At 40.6% G+C, this 17866-nt stretch overlaps 1 protein-coding gene across 3 annotated transcripts in view; it reads left to right on the top strand.

Moving 5' to 3' along the window:
* LOC127364441 (roundabout homolog 1) overlaps window positions 1-16241 on the top strand; it is an 85845-nt gene extending 69604 nt beyond the window's left edge. For 2 of the 3 annotated variants that reach the window (XM_051401994.1, XM_051401997.1), the window contains 24 exons: window positions 1519-1527; window positions 1815-1939; window positions 2042-2213; window positions 4567-4772; window positions 4866-4947; window positions 5046-5214; window positions 5317-5483; window positions 5621-5742; window positions 6693-6927; window positions 7129-7250; window positions 7420-7591; window positions 7875-8072; window positions 8813-8839; window positions 9636-9675; window positions 9865-10019; window positions 10175-10540; window positions 10623-10742; window positions 10822-10957; window positions 11675-11824; window positions 11906-12351; window positions 13822-13962; window positions 14058-14279; window positions 14381-14535; window positions 14685-16241. In XM_051401994.1, coding sequence (XP_051257954.1) covers window positions 1519-1527; window positions 1815-1939; window positions 2042-2213; window positions 4567-4772; window positions 4866-4947; window positions 5046-5214; window positions 5317-5483; window positions 5621-5742; window positions 6693-6927; window positions 7129-7250; window positions 7420-7591; window positions 7875-8072; window positions 8813-8839; window positions 9636-9675; window positions 9865-10019; window positions 10175-10540; window positions 10623-10742; window positions 10822-10957; window positions 11675-11824; window positions 11906-12351; window positions 13822-13962; window positions 14058-14279; window positions 14381-14535; window positions 14685-14699 — 3752 coding nt within the window. In that variant the 3' untranslated portion in view covers window positions 14700-16241. The remainder of the gene's footprint in view (window positions 1-1518; window positions 1528-1814; window positions 1940-2041; window positions 2214-4566; window positions 4773-4865; window positions 4948-5045; window positions 5215-5316; window positions 5484-5620; window positions 5743-6692; window positions 6928-7128; window positions 7251-7419; window positions 7592-7874; window positions 8073-8812; window positions 8840-9635; window positions 9676-9864; window positions 10020-10174; window positions 10541-10622; window positions 10743-10821; window positions 10958-11674; window positions 11825-11905; window positions 12352-13821; window positions 13963-14057; window positions 14280-14380; window positions 14536-14684) is intronic. The other variant, XM_051401995.1, reaches the window with a different exon arrangement.
* The last annotated feature ends 1625 nt before the right edge of the window (window positions 16242-17866 follow it).

Genomic DNA, 17866 nt, shown 5'->3' with positions numbered 1-17866 from the left:
TCTCATAGTTGCACACACTGAACCATATATGTATATATATATATATATATATATATATATATACACATAAACATGCACACACACACACTGCAGTGGCACAGTGGGTGACATAGACTGCGAGGACAGTCGGACTTAATTAAAGATAAGGCAGGGCTGGTGGCATGCTGGGAAATGACATGGTTCCAATTACGTGGTCTTCCTCTCGCTTCCAAAAACCTGAGAAAATGAGCGTCAAGGGGGACCATAGCTAATTTGGGCAGGGAATGGAGAAGGGTACAATAACTGGGAGATGAGTAGAAGTTGTATTATGGGAGGAAACAAAGACCCATCAAGTAAATGTGTGTTTCATATTTTTTTTTTCAATCATAGCTATAGTCGTAACCACAGAATCATTTTTACTGACCTAGAACATTTGGTTGATATTAAACAGTTGCCATTTAAACAGATGTAGCAGGCCAAGGCCCTTACTCATAAGGTTTTCCCAAGTATGAGATCAAATGACTCTTCAGCATTACACTCGTGAAAATGATCTGAATTTTCTCAGACATGAACTTGGGAGAAATTAGATAAAGTTGCCCATACATGATACTCATCTTTTCAGACAGGGTGCTTAAACCCAGCTTTCCTGCAAAATCATGTGCTTTACTTTTTTAAAAAGAAATTCTTTGAACACAAAAATGTTGAGCAATAACCACAGTCATCTTCTTGCAGTAGTTCCAAAACCAGCTGGTTAGCTAGCCATTCATTTCACTATAAATCTAGTTTACAGATGTCAAGATGTACAGTAGTTCCATCTCAAAATGTGTGGTTGTTTGTGTAGTACATTTAGCATAGCAGATGCCTGCATAACACCAGCGGCTCCCCCATTCTACCTCCTATCCAGACACAATGCTCCTTCCTCACCCCTCACAGGTTTATGTCCTCATTAGGGGTTGGTATCTTTGTCCAAATATGCCTCAAGGCTGGGTGGCTCTGTAACTTAAATCTGCAATTACACAGACTTTTCACACCCCACAGTCAACTGGTCTGCAGGGTCTAATAGGGGCTAAACAGCATGCCTTGTCCCTTGACTTTTTGATCATTAGAGTTTTGGGCATCTGAAGAAATATTTTACTTTTAATTCCAAAGCATAATCTCCTTAAACTATACTTAAAAATGTATGAGCATATATGAAAGTGTTGGTCATATGCATTGATGCTATCCATATTTCTCTATGAGGAGGAGAAATAACATATATATTCTCATCAACACCAGGTCAGGGAAGAAATATAATTTTATTAAAGGAATAAACGAAATAAAACGATATTATAAACCAAAAGTAAAAAACTTAACTCTAATAACGTTAATAAATAATATAATTGCACCTCCTTATTACCAACTGTTTACTGTTAATTGTGTTATGCTCACTCATTCAAGCATGTGTCAGTACTGTTGAGTGCATCATTGTAGATCCATATCCCAGTGTGTGCCTTTATTACTTATTACACTGTTCTTTTTTGTGTGTCTTTCCCCTTGTAGTCAATACTGGTAAGTTGTCATCCATCTTTCATCCACCACCAGACAGCAACAGGAAATCATGAGCCCCTGTTATTGTCCTATCTGGAACTGTAATTCCATCCACCAATACAGTATGTAATTTATGTTATGTGTGGGTAAATGAATAAAAAAAATGCAGTTTTTTCATTGAAAAAAGGTAAATAGTGACTGTTTTGTGCTACATACTCACATAGCTTTTTATACTAAGATGATCTAAAACTTGGAATGATGAAAATGTATCAGGCTGCCATCTAATTAGGGCCTCTCTTCCTCTGCAGTGCCCCCAGCATTTGCCATACGCCCCAGGAACCAGGTGGTGGCTGTGGGCAGGACGGTCACCTTCCAGTGTGAGGCCACTGGCAACCCACAGCCTGCTATCTTCTGGCAGAAGGAGGGAAGTGAGGTGAGATTGGCCCTCAGTCTGTCATCAGACTAAATGACTACTCTGTGCAAATAAAACCTGTGAATGGGTTTCTAACTATGTGATCTCTGCTTTCCCTTACAGAGTCTCCTCTTCTCTTACCAGCCTCCACAGCCCTTTAGCCGTCTTTCTGTCTCCCAGATGGGCAGTTTGACCATTACCGATGTTCAGCGCTCTGATGGCGGCTTCTACAGCTGCCAGGCTCTCAACATCGCTGGCAGTGTTATTACCAAAGCACTGCTGGAGGTCACAGACTGTGAGTAAAGGGAAGGAGTGGTGGAGGGCAGATGGGGGGGACTTTATTCTGCACATTTCTAGCTTCAATGGTTTGTGTTTTGGCAAACAGACTACTTCGCTGCTGCGGGTTTCCTTTGTTAGGCAGGTGTATTAGGCTACAAACTGGCCTTGGTTGCAGACACGGGGGAGCTACCCTCCCTTATAGGTGTGGTAGTTGGCCCTGGTTACTAACTGTCAGGGGAGGGATTTCAGGAGGGAAGAGATTTTAGGATATGTTGTTCACATGTTGGGCTGAAAACGCTCTGTTTCCATGGTAATGTAAGAGTGTCTGGCCTTATCTCTCTTACCTCTAAAAATTTAATTTTCTAACTTGCTACTGTAGGGTATATGATTTAAGTTAAGAGGACTAGGGGAAATAGAATACTGATTATCCATTGTGACTCCATTTATACAATGTAGTGTTCTATTTTACTGTACGGTTCTGTGAAATACGACTGCAGGATTGACACATGATACAGTTTATAGGTACTCTTATATTAAATGTGGTCTGAGGGATTGCCATCCAAATCCTAGGTGATGAAATAACTGTGTTAATTGTTAAAAAGCAATTTAAATGTGCTTGGAGGCCCACACCAGTAATTACACACCGCCAGCAAAGTCTACAAGCTACCAATTAAATGACCTGTGTGATCATGAATACATATGTCTGGGTAACTTTGTACCATGTACATATATTAAATTAATGAAGGTAATTGCTTCAGGCTTAAACATACTGCATGTACACATTGAGTTGTTCAGTGCAGCCCTATTAGCTCCAAAGGATAATATGATGCTCACACTGAAAAGTCTGTTATAGGTAATGGAAATAAAAAAAGATGGGGTCATGTTTTATGTGATTTTTTTCCAGTGGTCTGTGGCACTGCACTTGCATGTACCTGTTCCTCTCTACTCTCCCCTCCCCCAAATTCTCTCTATCCCACCACACTCCTCTCATCCCCATTTGGAGTGGTGCATTTTTATGGAAATAACTGGTCCACATTACCTCCGGCAGTTTTCAAGGCGTGTTTCCATCACCTTTTTTTTTTTTGGTATATTTATTTATTTATCTAGAACCCCTGCCCCCATCCACAGGGTTTTAGAATGTAAGAGAGAGAGAGAGAGAGAAGAGAGAGCTCTGTTATCTAAGTGGAATTGTTATTAGTTGGGCTTTGCCGTTGTGATTGGAGTCGGCTCCAGCAGAACCCACTGCCGAGTGAACGATTAGTTGCTCTCCGCTGGAGGGGAAAAGTTGATTTCTTTTTCCTTCACTGCCTGCACAGCCTACCTAAACCTATTGTTCTCTCTTTACCAATTTGCCTCTCAATATCTTTCACATCTTATCTGGCTTTCATTTTTTGGCAGAATTTCATTCTCATTTTCTCTACTTTCATCTTTCTTACGTCTCTGTCTTCATAACTTTGATCTTTTGTGAACAACCTTTCCCAATTTCCAATTCCATAATATACTGTTGACAGTGTACTGTTTTTTTGGCACTTTGCCTTCATTCAGTAGTGATAGTAGACATACAGACAGGAAAGGGCAGGAAGAGGTAAAGGGGTGACGTGCAACAAAGGTCACCAACCAGAATCGAACCGGAGACATTGGGGTTATATGATACGCATCACTCTGCCATAATACGCCTACTGTTACCTTTTGTACCAACAGGAGATGTTGGGACATCCCGTGACAGGCTTCAATTTAGAAAACCTGTTTCCTCTATATTAGGCATACAAAGCACATGAACACCTGAGACTGAGATCTCAGATTTCTGTAACCTCATGCAGTGCCTATGCTTAACCTTACTTTAGCCATACTGTACGTGACCACAATGTTCCTCTAACCTCCAAAAGATGCTTTTAGTTGCCTAAACATGACCACAAAAAACATAAACATGTTTTAGCTGGAATGGCTTTTGTAGGCAAAACAATAATAAAAAAAAATAGTTCATTTCCTTATAAGTAATTTGTGTTTGCAGTGAACAGTGATATTGTGAGCTCATTTAATCCTCCAAAAGTGGAGCTTCCACAGACTCTAGGACATCACTACCATTATTACATTCGAAAACGTCATGAATAGCAAATAGAAACGTTTGTGAAGTACCTATTACTTTGAATTTTGTTTTGTTGGCTTTGTCGTTGACTGACAGTTATTTTCAGAATTTTCTTGATGTAAGTGGGTCCATAATTTGTGTGTTGTATTGTGGGTTGTCTATTCTATTTTATTTTGTAATGTTTCCAATGTGATAACACTACATAGTCTGCTTGAAATACTACAGTCAGATTAAAAAACACCGGTTAGTCTTTCACTTCCCTACTTTCTCTTTTTTTTATTAGCTGGGTCAGACCACCCTCCTCCTGTGATTAGGCAGGGTCCACTCAATCAGACTGTGCCTGTGGACAGCACAGTGGTCCTGGGTTGCCAAACGGCTGGCTCTCCACCTCCTACAGTCCATTGGAAGAGGGACGGTGTGGTTGTGTCTCCGGTGGACTCCCGCATGTCCATAGCAGACACAGGGTCACTCGAGATTCGCTACACTAAGGTAGGGGATGAAATAATACAGCAATTAGAAGTCAGTTACAGCGGCTACACTGAGCCAAACAACCCACTCATATCTGCCACTGTACTTCCTCAGCTTGGAGATACAGGCTTCTACACCTGTGTAGCTTCTAGCTCCAATGGAGAGGCTTCCTGGACAGCATACTTACAGGTGGAGGGTAGGTTACACTAATTGAGATGTAGTCATAAAGGTTGTCAATACATACTGAGTCATATATAGTGTACTTTAATGGATTTGTTGGTATCTCTGTGGCAGAGTTTGGAGTTGTTGTTCAGTCCAGTCACCCTATAGACCCTAACCTGATTCCCAGTGCTCCATCTAAACCTGAGGTGACTGACATCAGCCGTACCTCTCTCACTCTGTCGTGGAAATCCAACCCCAATGCTGGTGCAACACCTACATCTTACCTAATCGAGGCATTCAGGTTAGACCTATGTTTTAGTCAGCGTGTTTTAATTGTTTACTGTATATTACATCTATCATGTGATGAAACCTGCCTCGTACCTGTGTGTTTTTCTCCCTGCAGTTATACGTTAGGCAGCAGATGGGTGACCTTAGCGGAGCATATAAAGACACAGACCTTTGTCCTGAGGAACCTGAAGCCTGCTACTGTCTACCTGTTTATGGTCAGAGCGGTGAATGCTTATGGCCTCAGCAACCCCAGTCCAATCTCTGACTCTGTTAGAACACAGGGTCAGTGTGTGTGCTTTTCATCCTTTTTTTTTTAGCTTCATTTCACATTGAACAGATATCATGTGCTGTTTATTTCAGTTGAAATGATTGCGTCATTGTTGCTATTTCACTTCGTTCCGTCCCTTTTGCATCAACAGACAGCACTTCCACCATGCAGGGAGTGGATCACCGTCACATCCAGAGGGAGCTGGGAGACGTGGTTATCCTCCTGCACACACCAACCATCCTTTCATCTTCTGCTGTCAGGGTGCAGTGGATGGTGAGGGGACCACTCCGTGATGACTGTCCTGCACACAGTTAACATTTTTTTGCTACATGTACTCTATGTCAGAGTTAGAGTAAATATGGGAAAAGGTCAAAAGTGCAATTTTACCAGTAAATGTAAACACACACTATACATCAACAAATGAGGTAAAAGCCAAGGGGTTATATATTTAACAGCAAATCAAGACTGTCTGTGCTGACAGAGTTTTTATCAAGGATTATTACTGAGCAGATTTCTACCCTCTGATATGTTTTCCTTTATTCTTCCAAGCAACATGAAGAGGTGAGCTCTCATTTTCAACAGAGACAGTGAAACATAGAAATCTAAATATTTTAGGAGGAGCATCTAGGCTAAAACGGTCTAAAAGTGTTTTAAGGATTTATTTAATGCTGAATATACATGTGGTTTTTTTCTATAAACATTTATGAGCAGACAATCAATCCATTACATAGAGAAGTGAATTTGTCTTTGGTGTGATACATTATGCTTTGTCTCAAACACATGCATATGCCTCCACAGAAATGTTTTAAGGCATCCTTTGTCATAATTATGTGGTTTAAATGGAAAGTGCTTAGTCCTCTCTTGGCTTGATTTTAACCAGAACCATGCTGAGGGGAAACGATTAATGACCTCATATTGTGGTTTACGGTGAGATTTCACAGATATGAGGAAAATGTTAATCTGTATTACCCTAAAGACGAATGGAATTAACTGAGTATTAACAGATCCTTCCTGCAGGATTTCACTCTCACACGATATGAGGCTCTAACCTCTTACATGTATGTTGTTTTAACTCACATGCAGGTAATATTGTGGAGCCTTTACATTACAACAGTACAGCCACACTTCTCTTTGATTTAAACCCAGTTTAGTCTCTTGTGATCAAAGGGTCTCGCTGTCACATTATGACATTTATGCATGTTTTATCCCTGCATCTCCACTAGGTCGAGCAGCAGTCCCCATACATCCAGGGTTACAAGGTGCTTTACAGGGCATCCGCTGAGCACGGCCAGCCGGAGGGGCAGTGGAATGTCCTGGAGGTACGTGCCCCACGGGAGGATGGAGTGGTGATCGGTCAGCTGAAGAGAGGATCCATCTACGAGTTCAAAGTGCGCCCCTTCTTTGATGAGTTCCAGGGAGCTGACAGCGAGGTGAAGGTAGTCAGGACACTGGAAGAAGGTGACTTTCTTAGAACTTTTATTCTACAGTATGCAGTGTATCTATAAATATCTAAGAGGAATTGAATACTGCTCTTTAATATTTCTCGATTGCTCTTTTAAGGGCGCAAAGCTGTTAGAGATGCAGGCTGTATCATGCTTAAAGAATCAGATGAGATTGTGTTTATGTCTGCGTGGTTAACTGTATGCTTTATTGTCTTAGCCCCGAGCAGAGCACCCCAGGGCGTTACAGTGACAAAGAGTGATGCCAGTGGGACTGCTATCGTCGTTGCTTGGAAACCTCCTCCAGAGCAGGAAGAGGCTGGAGTCATTCAGGAGTACAAGGTACGAAAAGAAGGCTCCCGCCCTCTACTGTACTCGTGCTCTGAATCATGTGAATCGTGGTTAAAATGTAAATGGAATCTTTGTCAGGCTGCTGGTGCCTCTTGTGTCGTTGGATGTGTCCCTCAGGCAATCACTGTTATCCCGTCTCCTCCTCGCTTTTTCTTGACAGATCTGGTGCCTGGGTAATGAGAGTCGGTACCATGTAAACCAGTCAGTCGACGGCTCCACCTTCTCTGTGCTCATTCCCAGTCTGGCACCAGGAATTCGATACAGCGTAGAGGTTGCAGCCAGCAACGGCGCCGGACCTGGGGTCAAGAGTGACGTCACTTTCTTTCAATTGGGTGAGAGTCCTCCCAAAAAAAGGAGTGTTTAAGGTGTGACAAAACTAGGCCTAAAAACTGTGACAGTATCTCAGGTGGAAAACTTCTATAATGTTTGTTATACAGTGTCCAAATAAAGCATCATATTCTACTTACTTGTAGGTTTTCAGATTGTTTTTAACAATGCTGTTGTGTCTTTGCTGCAACATCAACATTTTTGTGTACACTTAAATCTTTAGTTATGCTTTCACTGCTGTTTTCATGCACATATAATGATTTGTCTCTTTCTTATTTTACTGATCAGACTCCGCAGGCCAGATGATGGATATCAGCGAGCAAAGAGACACTTTGTCTCAAATCTCAGATGTGGTGAGGCAGCCCGCATTTATTGCAGGCATTGGCGCCACCTGCTGGTTGGTCCTCATGATTTTCAGTGTGTGGCTCTACCGGCACCGCAAGAAGAGAAGTGGCCTCAGCAGCACATACACTGGCATCCGCAAGGGTGTGTGTTTCTTTGTTGTGTGTGTGTGTGTGTGTTTCAGAAAGGCAGACAGATAGATGTGTGTATGTTCAAGATGCTCACCATATAGGCCAAGTGTGAGTCTGCAAAACGGGTTATCATGTCACTTTTGAAGGTCGTTATGATTGTAGAAGGGATCAAGCCATGACATGTTGCCACCACACTAAACAGCATTTCAGTCTTCGTCTCAGTGATATTACGGAATATTTTCAGAGGCCGATAAGCAGATCACATCAAAGGGTGAAAAATACTCGGGCCTAATCTTCTTTTGGCACAAAGACTTCAAAAACAAATTTGCATTTGCGACTATGCAGACAGAGGCTGACCTTTAGTTGCTCATTTGTAGAGTGTCATTTCCTCAACACAGCACAGTTCTTAGAGGCACAAACCTGTCAACCTGCCATTACCATGTCTGCTACAATATTGCTGTTATTTTCCCCTTCTCTTTCGAATTGCCTGTCACCCCCATTAACCTTCACCTGGACACTCATGTCAAAGACAGAGGCAGCAGAAAGCCAGATGGCATGTGGTTATTTAAATGTTTGAACACATCCGTTTTTCAAATGAAGAGCTGTCCGTCACACAGCAGAGAGAACATGCTTAGACGCGACCAAACCTCATAGTGTGAATAACTAGCACATAGCAACTATAGTAGTAGTCTATTGAAATTATTTCAGTTTGCTCATCCTACCCCTCTACCTTGTCTTTGTCTGTCCCTACAGTCCCGTCATTCACCTTTACACCTACAGGTATGTACAGTATGATTCCTAGTGTTTGTGATATTTTATGTATTTGGCAAGTAATTTATTAGAGTCATTGAAGTGCTGTTAAAACCTGATGGGTGCAATTCAGTTTTCATGGTCATTTACATATTAAAATGGAGAGGTATAGAAGCACAGCTAAAAGATTGCACAAGACTAAAAGAACTATATGTGGGATTTATGAACATCTCATCATAGAATATACAGCAAAAGCAATTGTGAAAGTGTGATTAAATAAAGTAAAACAAGTGTTTGAGCTAAAATTGATTAAATATATCTTTTCTAAATTAGAAACTAATCTATACAGTACAATGCTGCAGCACTACATATATATTTGTTGAATCCAAGTGTAGATTCTGATCATAATAAAGCAGCAATGTGTTTTAAAGCACATTTATATGCTGATAGTGTGGTAAGCCCACCTGCTCCCCAGGTTAGGTTTATTTGATTAAATAAGGAAAATACGGAATGTATTCTACAGAAGAATTTTTATTTGTTTGATGTTTTACTGGTGGTTGGAAGAGAAACTGTCTCTAACAGTATGAAGTTATGCTGAGATCGGTAAAGGCACAGGCAATTATTTGTGTTGTCTTCATGCACATAAAACCAAAGAGTCAGACTCTATGCCCTATCGAAGGAAGCATGTATTGAAGTAAGTCTACACTTCTGACTTAAGATTTTTGCTTCAAATGTCTCCCTGCCTTTCATGGTTTCTCTCTGCCTTTGGCACTTCCTCTTTTTGACAGCTCATCAAGGTTTAATGTTTTTCTGTTTCTCTTTGCAGTCGCATATCAAAGAGGAGAATCTGTGTGCAGTGCTGGCAGGTGAGTGATATTTTTGTTCCTTTGTGTTATATAAAGACTGACAGGAGAAATGCACTTACCTTGTGGAAACACTAGGGGGAGGTGTCTTCCTGCTCTAAAGGATGTGAACCTCATGCATCCACCCCATGCTCATTCATCAGCAAAATATGCAGGTTTTGATTGACAGCACTGTGGTCCTCCTTGTTGCAGACCTGGCCTTCTCAGCATGGGCGAGCCTCTAAACCAGCTGTGGCTGCCAGACAATTGGCCAAATGCATGTGCCAATCACAAGGACTGTAGCATCAACTGCTGCAATAACGGCAATGGCACCAGTGACAGTAACATGACAACATACAGCCGACCAGGTCAGTGCAAGACTGAGTACACGTCATAGTTCAGGTGCTGTCCTCTGAGATATATATTGTGTGTCTAATTAAAACAGCTTCCAGCCTTGCAGAAGCTTTGTGACTTGTGCTCTTGCTGCATTCATGTGCTGCTTTGTCTCATGTTCCCTCCCCAGCTGACTGCATAGCCAACTATGGGAACCATCCAGAAAACAAACAGGGGGGACAGCTTGGTTCAGAGACGGCCATTTACAGCGATGTGAACCTCTCCAACAAACTCAATGAGATTAAAACGTTCACCAACTCCAACTTGTGCTATGCGAGTCCAGGCGGAGATTCAGCAGCCACATATGAACCCATACCATATGCCACCACACAGCTCATTCAGGCCAGCATTAAGAATAAGGCAGCCACTGGTGGCGCTATAGCAGAGCCTCTGGACGTGCCGAGCTGGAAACAGCCCCCCAACTTGCCTCCAATACCAAAGGAGATGGCTGCACAGATGCAGTACAACATAATTGAGCAAAACATGCTAAATAAAGGTAAAGTAAGGTTGAACTGGATTTACTTTAATGATTTATATGAAAATAAGAAAGATGTTGCAAATTGCGTCTTTGTCTTTAGATCATCTGCAAGGAAGCGAAGGAATGATCCATCCTAAAACTATCCCCTACAACCAGACGCGTGATCACAGTACAGGAGGCTCACACCACAGCTCAGACAGAGGCAGCAACAGCACCTCAGGTAAGGCTGACTGCGTTGAATTCTAATGAGGCAAGCCATGAGTCTGTGTTTACCTTGATGTTTTCTTCTCATTTCTTAGGGAGTCAAAATCAAAGGAAGGGAACGCGGGCCCCAAAGATCCCGAAACATAATGCTGTAACCTGGGGAGAAGGCCAGTCTACTCCGCATGCTAATGCCTGGGACTGTGATGAGTATAGTCTACCCATGGAAAGGAGGTATGGGGAAAAAAGACACAGATGAATGTACTTTTATTTAGCAAACACTAATACACAGACACACATACATGCATTGCTCCTTCCTTGGTAGTGTTGCTATGGGGTATTGAACAGTTGCTGCCAACAGCTACAGTTGTGCACTTCAAGATGGCCTAAACTATGCACTAATTGTATTACTTTATGTCTTCTGATTATCCATCCTGAATGGGCCATGTTAGATTCCCAGCTATTGCATATTATGTTGCTCCTTAGCAAACTGTAGCCCACCATATTAAACTGACTGAAAAAAAACAATAATATGATAAAGTTATCTTACTCATACAAGCGTCATAGGAGGAATTCTGTTAGCTGCAAACCTTCTGCCCAAACATGGCCATATTGTCACAGCTAATACCAAACTGAATATACAATTTGCCATTTTCAGACAGCCAGTGTACTATGACAGCAGGTTTTATATAATTGAAATTACTCCATGTAATGTACAATGAACAGAACAGAAAAAAGCATGCATTTAAGAGATGCAATAAAAAAAACAGATGGTGCAGAAAGCGTACTGTTCATCTTTACAGGTTTTTCTATGATGGAAATGTGTGTGTTTGGATGGAGGGCCAGGGGATTTGCATTGCTGTCTAATGGGCTGTGACTAATGTGTCAGGACTTCCAGCACCCCTCATTCCTTTAGCCATTACATCATGTCAGTTGTCCTTTTCTTATCAGTTTTGATCCAGAGGGGAGAATAGAAGGCTGCCCTACTCCACCAGTTAGAGGGGCACCCTCATCCACTGAAGTGTCCTATAGTCACCCGCCTATCACGCCACCAAAGGGAGACCTGAGCAATGGCCTGCACGATGGAACTGAGCACCTCAGGTATCCTAATTAAACCTCCCTGACACTGCATTCAACCATTTTTAACTGAGTCATTTAATCATTTTTTTATGCACTTTCCAGCCAGCACATCACCAGCCACCCTCGCCCTCTTTCCCCAACACACACCTACAGCTCCATACCCCTCTGCGTGGACACTGACGAGCAGGAAGAGGATGAGGAGGAGGCAGAGGAGGAGACAGACGCCGAGCTCGCTGAAAGTCACTACAGCCAGCACCACAACCGGCAGAAGCACAAACACCAGCTGCAGCAGCCCTCTCCCCACAAGCTGCTCCTCCATGGGCTGGAGCAGACCCCAGCATCCAGCACCGGGGATCTGGACAGATCAGTCACGGGGTCCATGGTTAACAGCTGGGGCTCAGCATCTGAGGACAACATCTCATCAGGCAGGTCCAGTGTTGTCAGCACCTCAGAGGGATCCTTCTTTACAGACGGCGATTTCAACCAGGCAGTGGCTTCCTCGCGGGACATTGTAGGCCTGCGCATGTGCAGATACCCAGAGGAGTCAGGTGAGAAGGCTTCCAGGGAAGACATTTTTTTGTTTTGTGTACAGACATTCATAGTTCCCAGATGATGTATCCTAATTGTTGATCTCTTGACTTTTTCTGTAGCGCCACTGTGAGGTTGACATTTATGGTTCTGAGAAAAATATCTCCACTGCTATCAGATGGATGGTCTTGACATTTGGCATAGATATTTGGTATAGATAGTTTCCACAAGATGCACTGTAATAACTTTCCATGTAGCTCCATCATCACTGCCGCTGTGACCATGTTAGCACTCTGGTGTTAGCATTTAGCTCATAGAACCATTGTGTAGTGGAGGACAGCCTCACCGAGGTGCTAGCATGGCTGTGACATATTTCTCTACTTTGTTTGATTTCTTTGCACAGGACAAAGATCAGATTTTTTGCCATGTAGGTATTTTATTTGTGCCTTGTTTTTTGGGTGCATAAAAATAAACATAGTAAGAAGAAAATATAAAGAAAGATAAGAAAGATAAAAAGCAAGTACTGTAGGTCACAATGCATCAACAGAAAATGGACAATAAAATAAGGAAATATACTATACAATATGTACAATTTGATATTTGAAAGAAATAGCTGTACAGTTTTGTGCAGCAATCTGCAAACTATTGACCAGACTGGATGATTAAGCAGATCAAAGTGTTTCCAATATATTGATGGAAAACACTAACAAACACTACACAAATCACTAATTTGTTAATACACTGATGAAATTTCCTTTCTATATTGAAATAACAACTTTAAAGGTCCAGTATGTAACATTTAAGAGGATCTATGGATGCGGTATAATATTCATTAGGTATGTTTTCATTAGTGTGTAATCACCTAAATATAGGAATATTTGTGTTTCCGTTACCTTAGAATGAATTATTATTATTATATAATATTATCTACAGATGACATGCGTCGTCTTCCATGAAGTCCGCCATGTTTTTGCGGTAGCCTAGAATGGACCAACTGCTCACTGCTAGATGCCACAAAATACTATACATTTGACATTTAAGTTTTATGTTTCTTCTATGATGCCTTTTTCATCCATGACAGTTTGAGCTTGCATCAGTCTACAGACACATGAATCTTTATAATAAAACTTTATGATAGACTTTTAGACTAGAAGCCTATCGGGAGTCTATGGCATTAGTTTTATCAACCAAAGGTTTAAATAAAAAAACGTGTTGCTGTAGGCTTCTCAAATCAATTCCCTTTAAAACTTTGTATTAAATGTTAAGTATGTATCTATAAACATACCTTAAATGTTATGTTATGACTAAATAAGCAAAAATCAGATAGTTAGTTTAGTTGGTTATGTAATAAATAATTCCCATAGATGTCCACTTAAAATGAAAAATAAAATGCATCAGTATTTATATTATATGTCAACGTTAAGTTGACTGTTATTTGTAACATGTTATGTAATCTAAAGATTTGTGGTAAATCTGTGTGACAATTTCAGGCCGGCGACACCAGCGACCCAGCAGTCCCATGTCTACAGACAGCAACATGAGTCCTGCAATAACACATAAAAGGCCCAGGAGGCATAAACAGAACCAGTCTGGTCAACAGGACTACCAACCCAAAGATGTCTTCAATGATGGTAAAAACTGAGCCGAGAATGAGATTAGACATTCACTCCTTTTTATCTCCTAATGAAACTAACATTGGGATCACTGTGCTCTACTGTGTCCCCAGACTCTTGCATGCCTCTTAGTTTCTCCAGCCAGATGTCCCACGGTGACTATAAAGTGAGGGGTGCCACCCTGCCTCGGATGGGCTCCGGGGAGGCCCGGGGTCGACGAGGTAGCACTGGGACTCATAGAGTGAAGGAGGCTGCATGTGAGCAGAGAGAGAGCCAGGACAAGCACAAGACTCCACAAGGGGGAAAAGGAAGCAGCAAAAGCCGACAGCACTCAGGTACTGGGTGGATTGTATTTCACACTTTAGGCCTTTTTAATAAACGTTTTTTTAAATAGATTTAATGAACTAAAAGGTTTTCCTCCTTGTCTGTCCTTCAGAATTTGGGGACATCTTTCTGTACAGTCGTCCCTCTTTCCCATCAGGTCAAGCTCAAAGGGACCCCGATGGTACTAATTCATCCAGCTTTATGTCATGTGGAGACTCAAGGACCAAACAGAGAGGACAGGTGGCACCGACAGGACAGGTGGAAGAGGTAAATCAAAAACAGGAATCCAGATATAAAATTCTCTGTTAGCTACTTGATGTCAATTTCTTTTGCCTTTCTTTTGTCTTTCATGATCAGTGACACACTGAGTACATTAAGTTCAATGAGAGAAACATTGCGCTGTTTTGTCTTCACAGTTCCTGAAAAGCTAAGAAGCAACGTGAGCACAAAAGGAATTTCCTGCAGTTGCTTCAGAAGAAGGACTATGACCTTTACGATATGGAAAAAGACTGCACAATACATGCTATTGTTTTCTACTTCAAATTTCTCATTAGCTGTTGGAAAAAAGAAAAAAAAAGTGCTCTCATGTTTAAGTCTATTGACTTCAATTTGATGCACTGTTTATTGTTTGCTTTTTGGGTGGCCAGCTTCCCGGAGCCTGAACCGCTGGTTGCTCAGCAAAGTAAGATGAATGCACATTTGATGGCGGTTGTGAGTGTCTACACAAATATTGTCCATGACTGCTTGATGCGGTCCATACATGATCTTTGCTTGTCAGTTGTCTTGTTATTTTACTGTAATTGTTATTCAGTCATTACCAGCCATCTTGTAAATTCTTGAAATTGTTTACTGCCACAGAAGTGCTTCAAATTCAAATTTTATATAACAGTGTTAATGTTTTATAAGTGATGTACATCTTGTCTTTGTATTATTTGTTCTACTTTGGTTATAAAAGCACAATCAATTAATTTTATTCTAAGTCATTATTATATGAATTTCAGCCTGGAGGAAATCAGTCTTTGGAGTCTTATTAATCATTTTGTCAGTTCACTTTAGACTGAGAAATGATCTTGATTGTGATTGTGCATTCTGTTGCGTACAATTGAGCTGCTTTCATTCAGATTTGAACTATCTGTTGTGTGTACTGAGAGACTTGCATGCAGATTCACCTGTAGGAGGTTTTACTTAACATCTTGACTGCTTTGTCATCCCTTTGGGATGATGAAGAATCTGGACATGGACTGGTTCCATTTATTGTTTTCTACACTGAGTCCATTTCATTTAGTCCTGTGTTCCCTTGACCTTGGCCATAACTTCTGGAGTGGGGCTGGACAATGCACTTAATTTATCAAATTACTGATTATGAATCTCTTACAGACCTGAACTACTCATACAGTAATTTCCAACAAATGAAACTGTCAGAATACCGTACAATTGAAGAATAGCTAGAACAAGCATATGACCAGAACTCCAGCCAGCCAATCTGTCAGTCCACAGGTCCAAAACCTTAAACTGGAGTAATATTATGAAGCCAGTAAAAAAGTTAATATTATCAGGCACTAATGTATTAAGAAAAAATATATATATTGTTTATTTATAGTTATAAAGTTACATTTACATTGTGCTATAGAGTTTGGTCATATTGTCCAGCCCTATTCTGTAAGTTATATATGGAACTAATATGTCACTTTAACTGCTCTGTTTGAATAAATATTGCTGTTCCTTAAACAACAACAACAGATAATCTTTTAATTCATTCTTTTACCCTAATTCTATATTGCCTATCCTCTTTGCACTTTCAAATGAAATACGGATTTTAACCATGAATAATCAAAACAGCAAAAACCTAGATTGCAGATCTTCAAAGATGTAAAGAGCAGTGAATGTTGATTCTTCCCCTCATTTCACTTGTGTGTTGGTTTGTCAAGTTGGAACTTTATCTCAACTAAAGCTAAAAAAAAGTATGATGATTATCATGTTTCCTGGTCGTTCTTTCTGAAAACACATATAACATGGAAACACTAACAGTCATTGAAAAACTGGATAAGTCATGGACTTGAAAAGTTTAAAGCAATGACGCACATACATCACATACAATAAGGGTTGCTAATTTCATGGAAATTATGTCAACTATTTTTTTCTTGAACCACTTACTTGAACTTGAACTTACCCAATATTCAATTCACACAGTTTATGCTATAAGAAATATAATTGAATAGATTTGATTTATGAAAAAGAAAAAAGTATTCTGGACAAAGAATGAGATGTGAAAAACTGCACCTTTGTATAGCAGGTACATCAAGTAAAAGATTCTTTTAAGTATCCCTCAGTGATTTAGACCATGAAATATGTTTAAAGCAAATTAAATTTACATTACATTATTCCAAAAGGCCAGCCATTCTTGACAATCTCAGATTAAATTGGAAAAAGTTGAAATTCATTATTTATAATTACAACATCTTCAAAGATATTTGTTCATTCATGTTGTTTTAGTCAGTTTCCGATTTCCAGCTGTCACCAGGCTCCTGCTGAACGTCTTTCACTTTGTCCCACAGGTAAATCCATCCAATTCCGTAGTTGTGAGGTAAGGTGGGTGAGGGAGATGGGAGAAAGGAAAACTGTGAGGATGTGATGAGACATACTGTTTAATTAACTCAACAGAGCAGCTGTGTGCTGTTGAAAGAAAGTTGTTCACACATCTTTCATAGTGCGTGTATGTGTGTGTCAGGTTCAACCCACAGTCACTGGTGCATCATTCACAAATAATTACAGTAATTTTATAAGTAGACATCATTGTAATTTATTAGGAAGGCTGATCGTGGCCCAACTCCACTCAGTAGTGATAAGTGAAGTGAGTAGGTACTGTGACCTTTGTGGTCCTTAATGTCAGATTGTTTTACTTCAGTGTGTGTGCTCCCTCGGATATCACCCACATGTGACTGTAACTGCCTGAGAAGTCAAAGGAATGACTCCGATTGCCTGATAAAATGGCATGGAGGATGTTCACTTTATCTGAGACCTTCAAATTAGACTTAGGTATTTGTCAGATACTGAACATTATGTTTTTCGTCTGACTGCCTTCAGAAATAGAAATGATTAGAATACTGATCATGGTTATTGATTTTACCAAGGTACATGTTCTGTGCTAATCTTTAAATTGAAAATCAAATGTGTAATATATTGTGATAACCCCACACTTCTCTCCTAGGGACCCGTAAAACTAAAGGAGATTAGCTAGTGGTCACTTTTTCATTATTTTGGTGTTGCTAGGAAACAGAATCTCCTGCCCTTGAATGGACTTGTCTATTTTTCTTTGTATGTTTAAAATGATTCATTCTATAAGCGGTTAACACTGGAGTATCCTGATTTTTCTGGTTATGTACATGCTGCTGATGGCTGCTGTACAACATGTCGTTTTCTAGACACAAACTATTGTGTTTATTGTGAGAAAAAAATATTAATTATATCAACATGTAATGTCATCTTTAAACAGAAAGCAGGAAAAAGCAGCAGGTCGGACGTTAGCAGCAGAAAGAGAATACAGTCTACATTCACTGAAGAGATTCTACAACCACGCTATTGCAAGTGGCATCTGGAG

The sequence above is a fragment of the Dicentrarchus labrax genome, unplaced genomic scaffold (genome assembly GCF_905237075.1).
Source record: "Dicentrarchus labrax unplaced genomic scaffold, dlabrax2021, whole genome shotgun sequence".
Lineage (NCBI taxonomy): Eukaryota > Metazoa > Chordata > Actinopteri > Moronidae > Dicentrarchus > Dicentrarchus labrax.
This window is presented reverse-complemented; position numbering and strand designations above follow the sequence as displayed.